The 8,707-nt window shown below is 32.6% G+C and overlaps 1 protein-coding gene across 2 annotated transcripts; it reads right to left on the bottom strand.

The window, feature by feature from the left end:
- Window positions 1-297: 297 nt before the first annotated feature.
- LOC126367493 (protein rogdi) lies at window positions 298-7,271 on the bottom strand. 2 transcript variants are annotated; one of them, XM_050011032.1, is made up of 7 exons: window positions 7,094-7,271; window positions 6,908-6,979; window positions 6,395-6,526; window positions 5,890-6,047; window positions 5,158-5,278; window positions 4,610-4,840; window positions 298-2,661 (listed from the first exon to the last, which is right to left on the bottom strand). In XM_050011032.1, the coding sequence occupies exons 1-7, from the start codon at window positions 7,127-7,129 to the stop codon at window positions 2,593-2,595; spliced, it is 819 nt and encodes a 272-aa protein (XP_049866989.1). In that variant the 5' UTR covers window positions 7,130-7,271; the 3' UTR covers window positions 298-2,592. The 2 variants fall into 2 exon arrangements, with proteins under 2 accessions (XP_049866989.1, XP_049866990.1); XM_050011033.1 differs by having other exon boundaries at window positions 4,610-4,819; window positions 7,094-7,261.
- Window positions 7,272-8,707: the final 1,436 nt, after the last annotated feature.

The raw sequence follows: 8,707 nt of genomic DNA, 5'->3' as shown, positions 1-8,707 counted from the left end.
ACTAAGTTCAAGATAAATTATGAAATTCCGATTACTAAATAAAGATAGATCTAAAATTAACGAAAATAATTTTCTTTTTTCCATTTTAACTTATTTAATCAAGAAAAACGTGATAAGAATATAAATTCCATAGTAATTTCGCGTTTTGACGTTTAGTAAAAAGTAACTGATTTGACTAGTTGGAAACTAGCGTATTTTATCTTGATTTCTAAGCACTTTAGTTGTGATTTGTAATCAATGTAATAACGAAATGATGAAATGAAGGAGATAACAAGTCTAAAAATAATAATACAAACATAATTTCATTTTGTTTATTTAAATATACTTAACACAATCACAAGAACTGTTTATTTCATACAGTACAGTTAAAATAGTCTTGAGACTAATAATACTAATAAGTATAATAAGTTTATTGTCAAACATGTCAAATAAATAATTTGATCGTACATGCATGATATAAGTAGAAGACTTTATAATCAAAACTTGAAATCTATCCTTTCTCCTCTTACTCTCCCCTATTGGTATAATTTAAGATATGAAAAATAAACTAAATAATGAAAGTATTTTAAATAGATTACATTGCTTTTAAAGACACATGGATAACATAAGTAGATACGTAGTAAAAAGAAGTATGTTAGTAACATCTAAACACACTTCCAAATATTTTTATGAATATTATAAGAAAGTGCGTTAATAATACGTATTAGCTTAATAAAGTGCACAAAAAATACAATTTTTAATATTAATTTCCAATTCCGTTGTTTGAATTTATTATTATTATCCTAGTTTTATGGCCATATTAACATAGGGATGTTTATTAATAAATCCCTCGTGCAAAATAATCGGTGATTTGATTACGTAATGAATACAATTCTTCAACAAATCAAAATATTTTGATGTTTTCAGTTTATTTTTAACTTGTTACAAATAAAAATAAGTTGTATTTAAACTGGCGTTAAATTGTGTGATTTTTATCTATTTAAGGTTCTTATATAACTTTAGTATTTTGTCATATTTTTCTGGCTTTTTATTAAAGTTGAGTGGATTATTGGGCTTCAACTCCCATTAACTACTTACATACTTTGAACAGTGCAATGGTTAAATAAAAATATGTATGATCCTATCAACCGAATACACTATTCCATAGTCTCATATCATATTTATACCTTAATTGACTACATGCATTCGAAGAATTGCAATTTTGTGTGCTGTTACAATACCTAACATCACTTAAAGTATACACACGTATTGAAGATTAAAATCGAAGCTTTATTGCTTCCCGTTGCCTCCATTCATTACCCTTCAGATCTAGTTTGGAAACTAAATAAAAATACAGTCCGCAAAAGAGTAAAATTATAGCGCTTTAGCTGTCAGCAGCTACTGTCGATTAAAAACGCGGAGATTAAGAACCTTGACGAGAATTGAAAAAGATCGAAATATATAATTGCTGTTTAAAAAAGTAAACTCGATTCGCTTTCTATTTCTACTCTTTTTTACCAAACTGTATAATACAAACTATTACAATAATAATAACTTATAATACGCACAGCATTGCTATGGCATTTCAATATATTAGCCTCCTGATTCTTATACGATGTATTTATGTGATGGAGTAGCTGATTTCTGGCTATAAAATTGCTCTAGTAAAACTAATAAAAGCACCAAAAATAAATAGATTTGAACTAGGCTGTCCACATCATTTGGCTATGTGTTTAATTTGAAAAACTTGAACCTCTTTTACATTCTCACCCGTTACGATCTCACCCCTTAAGTAGACTTTAGCAAGAAAAATAATACATTAATAGAGAGATATTACGTAATGTTAGAAATATTATACAGGGTGTTAGTGACATCGTAACGAAAACTTTGAGGGATGATTCAGGCCATGATTCTGAGTTGATATCAAGTGGATTTTTCCGTCGCAAAAGTATGGAACGGAAAATAATTTAAAAAAACATAATAATAATTTCGGCCGGAAATTCCACTTAATATCAACTCAGAATCATGGTCTGAATCATCCCCCTCAGTATTCGTTACGGTGTCACTAACACCCACACCTACTTGTATGGCTACCTGTAGTACTGGTAAGGGGTGTAAGTAACATTGTAACGAATACTGAGGGGGCTGATTTAGCTCAGTATTTTGAGTTAATATCAAGTGGAATTTTCGATCGCAAAAGTATAGAATTAAAAATAATTAAAAAAACTAAAAAAAAACATGAATATTGCGACGGAAAATTCCACTTGATATTAACTCAGAATCATGGTCTGAATCATCCCCCTCAGTATTCGTTACGATGTCACTAACACCCTGTATATATTAATGTCAAAATTACAAACGCAGCGAAAAGAAAATCACTTCATAGATTGTGAACAATAGAAGTATTCCAAACAACCGTTCGTCAAATTAAACACAGAACCGTAACCCCGCTTATTTTATACCTAAATAAGTTATTATACATTATATTACAACATACTCAACAAGAATATCAACAATGGACTCGATAACTATAATTAAATAAATACACATACGTACAAACGTACTTATTTCGTTCAATAATTAAATACGTAGGTAACATCGGTAACATAGTAGTTAGTTTAACACCATAGAGGCAGATCTTGATCCCACTGTGAAATCTTTGTATTGCGAGAAAACACAGAGCTGAAAGAAAAATAATTACGTGAGTCAGCAAATAACTAAAAATTTTAAATACTTTTGTATCAGTACTATAATATTCTATATACGGTCGGGACACTCGGAGCGAAAACATAAACAGTGTTACTACAAAACACAAACTGAAAATAAACTACTTTTGAAATAGTATATCGCGCCACGAAAGAAGTCGGCGGGTTTTAATGAAACTAATTTGACAAGTCATAATAATTCTATGCAGAATCTGCGACAGTAGCGCCGCGGCCTTTGGGACTTCTTTCGTATACGGATTATATTTTAAACATAGTTTATCTTTTAGTCTTTGTTTTGTAGTTACATTTTTAATCTCATTATACCGGACACTATACAACTAAGTGCTCACTCCCATCTTATCTAAAATGATCATCGATATACAAGTACCTGTAGATATACTTGTATGTCAATGAAAATAATGGATAATACCTACGATTTATTATATAGAATTTACCGAAATTACAGATTATTGTCTAATTAATGGCTCTACCGACCCCCATAGGAATAAAATAGATGTGATAAGAGAGTACAGGGGGATTAAAATGGCCACATAGAAGCAATTCATCTAAGAAAGCAATATTGCTATTTGACAGTTGTTTGCATTGCGCACTTACTTTTATATGCGCAAATGTCAAATTGCAATATTGCTTTCTTAGATGAATTGTTTCGATGTGGTCATTTTAACCCCCCCAGAGCACAGATAGTTGAGAGCGCGTGGTGGAGTATCCTCCGGTTGATCGAGAAGAAGCCTGTGCCCAGCAGTGGTACGTATATAGGCTGTTTATGTAAGAGAGCCATTGTTTGTAAGCTTACATATAACAAAGAGATTATTATGTCTAACTGCTGGGTACAGGCTTCCGAGGGCGTATGAAGAATAATCCACCACACTGTTCTATCCAGTGCAGTTGCTGCTTCTAATTCTGTTTGTAGAATATTAGCACTCTGTTACCCCACACTACCTCGAAGTATAAAGATCGTTTGAGACTTTCTAAAACCTTATCGTTCCTTGGTAAGCAAACTACATGGAAGTAGCTTAAATATTGAATTATTAAAAAGATCAATTGATTAAGAGTTCTTTAAACCTTCGAGCATGCATTAAGTCTTTGATGGGAGTGGAATAAGCGAAAGGGGCGTGTCAGAATCGTAATCAGTGGAATTCCGTGGAATATTTATTGAATCATTATTGCATGGTTATTTTTGAAAATTACTTGTATGGTAAAAGGTGGAATTTGTTACTAAGAACTTTGTATCCAACAATTGTTCACAGATAAAGAATTTGAATTTAATTTCTTTAATTCATTTCAAGAATGACAGATAAAAGCATCAAAATGTTAAATGAAGACAACAATTAAAAAACTATATATAATTAATTAGATAAATACGACACACGCTCAACAAAATTGTACTTAAGATAAAAGTGTGACGTCCATTCAGGAAAGAAATCAACAATCGCGTAAGGTCGAAATGATTAAAAAACATTATCGTATTATCGTTGTCGTGTCTGAGATGTATGATAAATTATTTTTTCTCTAGGTCATTATTTTTACATAATACCAATGTTCAGATATTAAAAATGCACAAGATTACGACAATCGATAATATTTATCATTGAAATACCCCCGAGCTACATAATCGTTAAAATTATTATCAATGCAATAATAAACTGAGTACAATATTAGGATTTTATTATCCACTTTGTGAGTAAATGATTGCCGAAACGTTATCAGCGCGTATACGCTCGTCAAGTCACATATTAAGATAAGGTAAAAGTAGTTAAAATATCCTTGTCCGATACGATCCATCTATCACGTGATACCCACAGATTTGTTTAAACAATAACAATCACAGCCAGTACTAAAGTAGTAGCAATATTTACTTATTTTATACTGGTATAATTTGTTTGTGAATACTGTTAGCAACTGACCTTATCTTTAAGCTGCTGGCACATATGCAATGCGGCTGTAAGCATGAACAGCACATCGCTCAGCCAAGGAACGGCGCAGTCCGCCTGACAAGAGTCGATCCGCATCGTCCCGTGCACAGAACTTAACTGATACGCCACAAAAATCAACTTGTGCGACTGAATGTAGAAGGATATCGCTAGGTCTTCAGGTAGGTTTGGTGACAACGCTTTCTGAAAGGGAAAATTTGTTTTCTTTTTAGAAGAAAACAAAAGTCATTGTCTATAGGTAAAGAAGTGGTAGTATTAGTAATGGATATTCTGGTTGAGCCGTAGTTGCAAATCGTGATATAAATTAATTATTCTTTTACACCAATAGTTCCTGTTTTAATACTTCAACTAATGCAAAACGTCCTATGTATTAAAATATATACATTAAAAACAATCTTGAATGGCTCATATCTTACCGTAACAATGACTTAAAAGTCGCCAACCTTCTTTAAAATAATCACAATTGTAAAGAGGCATTGTTATTGGTAAAACAAACTAAATACTAGGTGATGTTCACGTACCATATTTCTACTTTTCATAAGCTCATCAATTGCTTTTTTCTTGGGCAACACTAAGGCAGTTCGAGCTCTCTGCAGTGATCCAATTAAGCATTGGATTATGTGCAACACCTCTTCAGATGATCTGCAAGTTAATATGAAAACAGATATCAAAACAATAGTTCTCAATCACTGCATGAGTTTTATAGTATATATTGTAACTGGAAAAAAAAGTATTACAATTTATTTATTTATAGTTACCTCCCAATATTATATATTATTGTTTGCTAAATAATAGGCTACTAAAAAACTTAACCCTCACAACCTAGAGCTAACTCTGTAAAGTTATTTTGAATAAGCATTTTTTAAGTAAGCTTGCTCAATGTTACTCTAATCGCCACTATAGGTTATTTGATAAGATAGTCAAATGAGATACTTTTTACGAAACGATAAACCGAAAGATTTCTTTAGAGTTGGTAGGCAAACTGTCCTATGACGTCATCAATAAAAGCGGTCAAACGTCGTACTCATTGTTACTTAATTCATAAATAAAATTCGAAACTAAGTCGAAAGGTAAAATGAGATTGATTTTTGATCATCTCAGACTGGTTTCTATTTCTTGATTATCATTTATCTTTGTCCCAGTCAAATAACAGTAAATTTCTTGGTGTCCCTTATTAACTTGGTTGAGATGTTCAAACTATAAAAGCGACCCCAATTAATGCGGTAAAAAAGATGATGATGATGAATTCATACCTAAACACATAATGCTTATCCACATTGTCAATGTATCCGATAGCTTGCTGCAGATGGTTGGCAGCATCTTGAATTTGCTGCAGCTTCCACGGCCCATCCTGGTTGATTGACGTACGACATATCGTGTGCATCTGACGTAGCACCTTAAAGCTTATGTCCTGTAGTAAAAGTATAGAAAACGGTCATAGTTGATTCTAAATTCTATAATATAAATAAGTGGTACCTGTTGAATAGCTAAGGAAAACACAAGGCAGTAGTGAGACTTTTACACCATAATAAGAACCCACCAACGACATAATATGTTTCTTTTTAATTAATTCTGTTTAAAATTAATTACTTTTTTACACCAATTCCAGAAAGAGTAGTAACTGTGTTGGACTGCCACTAATTCTGGTAATCAGTTAATGAGTATCATAGATTTATTCATAGGCTTATAAGATTTTTAAAAGGCTTATTTAATTTACTAATGAAAAAATATGGTAAGTAAACATTAAAAAATACTTACAGCATGTGTAATACTATCTCCGGTCAATGTGACGATGCATTTCAGTTGTTCCGGCTGAGAGGTAAGGATGAACTTATCCTGCTTCTGGCCCTCGTTGCCATACAGAGGCACCGGGAACCGATGAGCACACTCCTGTGAATTAACATACTCAATGAAAATAAAAGACGATCATAATAATTTTATGCAAGTAATAGCAGTGTCTAAGTACTGAATACTAATTACCCCCTTTGTATTATTACATTACTTATTACTTGTCAATAACATTTATTATTTTGATTCAACTGAAATAAAGAAGCCTTACAGACTGACTGACTGTAACCAATAGGTTACAATAATAAGCAACATTAATTATAGGGTACAGTTTAAGACTACATATTTCCTGTGATTAGAGACGACATTTTTTTGGGGATAGCTACAAAATAATAAGGAAAATATTATGGCTTGCATAATCCCATCCATTTGAGTTCATGTACTATGAAATTACTACGATAAAAAACACTTGAAATCACTTACCACTAAAACCGAATGCAGCTGATGTAATATGGAATGAACTTCCTCACGTAATACCCATTCAAATTCCTCCTTCTGAAAACAATTTCAATATGAATAACAATGAAGTGTTTGGTGTCCTCGAACGAATTATTCATCGAATCTTTCACGGTGTTCCATAGCACTTAAACAAGGCATAGAATATCTTACCAAATTAGCAGCTTCTTCCTTTTCGTTATCGCTCATTTCGGCGGGGTTTCAGTAAATTAATATTAATCGTATTTATCCCTTAACGACGGGCGTCCGTTCACGTGAACTCTTGAAGCAATTTCTTTCACTCACAATCTAATTTGACATTTGTCATTGTCAAAAATTGACAGACAAGTAGACAACGCAACGCATTTGACATTTACCAAAAAGAAAAAATTTCAGTGTGACACTGACAAACAATTGAAAGATTTTTTAGATTAGTGGCGACCTTCTAAAGACCAATATCGATAATCGATTTAATTATAATAAGTAAAAAGTTTACATTTTCTTTAATTTTAATCTCTTTTGTAACAAGAATGAAACATTCGTTTGACATAAAAAAAATCTTAAGTCACAGAGCGGCTTACCTACCTTTGAAATTCGTTTGTATCTATAATAATAGGTCAAAATGGTTTTCCCTAAACCACTTGCTGTATTTTACGGGAAAGTTGAAACTATGTTAAGGGGAACTGGCATCATTGCAGGGTAAGAAAGATAATGCCAATGAAATTAACATTATTACATGCCATCATCCATACTCAAATCATCAGCTAGTCTGGGTATCCCATACTAAAAATATTTTGTACATTTGTATTACAGAAAGTCTGGTCGACACATGAAGTTTCCTTATACAATATCTGCTAAAATAGCTCAATTTCCTATGTTTTACTATATGAAACATAACAATATATGGATGTATTATCCACTGGGAATATTAGTGGGTTTCTATGTGTTTGGAAAAATACACTTCATGGCCAATTCTGATTCAAACAAAAGAAGTTGGGCTGAGACGCAAGCGCGGATTGCAGAAAAAGAAGCGCATCACTAAAAGACACTAATTTATTATCGAACTTGGTCCCAAAATTATAATGGTTAGAACCGTAAATTTGCTTGTGTTTGTATTAAATCCCTAAAATACATTTCTTTGCTATTTTTTTGTTGCAACTTGCAGCCACTATCTTATGATGGATAAGAAGTATAAGGTTTGGACCGGTGTGTACACAGCATAATCGAAGAATTTTTTTTTTTTAGTAATTGTTTTGGTTTGGTTTTGGTTTTCCCGAAGGGTAAGGCAAAGGGAACTATGCCCATACAGCCATGTCTGACGTATTTTTTTTCTTGATGATTAATGAAATGATGAAAGGTGATGATGATGAAACCTAAGCCCCCACCCTCGGAGTAGACTCCTACTCCGAACCCCAAACGAATTAACTCAAAAGTCCGCATAAACTTTTGAGTTATGAAGCGGCTTCCTGGCACGAAGCGAAAATAGGCAGATACACTTTATTCATTGAATACTCCAATATAATAACACTCGCGAATGTCTTCCGACTAACTTAATGCGATCATTAACCACAAAACATCACTTCGTATTAATTATTTAGATCACTTAATGAAGAAAGCAACTGTCCCGTTCCCGTTTCCCGCCAAAAAGCCTCGAAGAATTTAATAATACGATGGACTAGGCTTTATGATGAAAAAAATACGTCAGACATGGCTGTATGGGCATAGTTCCCTTTGCCTTACCCTTCGGGGAAACCAAAAAAAAAAATTACTTGAATCTGTGGTAAAATT

This window comes from Pectinophora gossypiella, chromosome 6 (assembly GCF_024362695.1).
Source record: "Pectinophora gossypiella chromosome 6, ilPecGoss1.1, whole genome shotgun sequence".
In the NCBI taxonomy this organism is placed as follows: domain Eukaryota; kingdom Metazoa; phylum Arthropoda; class Insecta; order Lepidoptera; family Gelechiidae; genus Pectinophora; species Pectinophora gossypiella.
The sequence above is the reverse complement of the archived record's forward strand: the minus strand, read 5'-3'. Positions and strand labels throughout refer to the sequence as shown.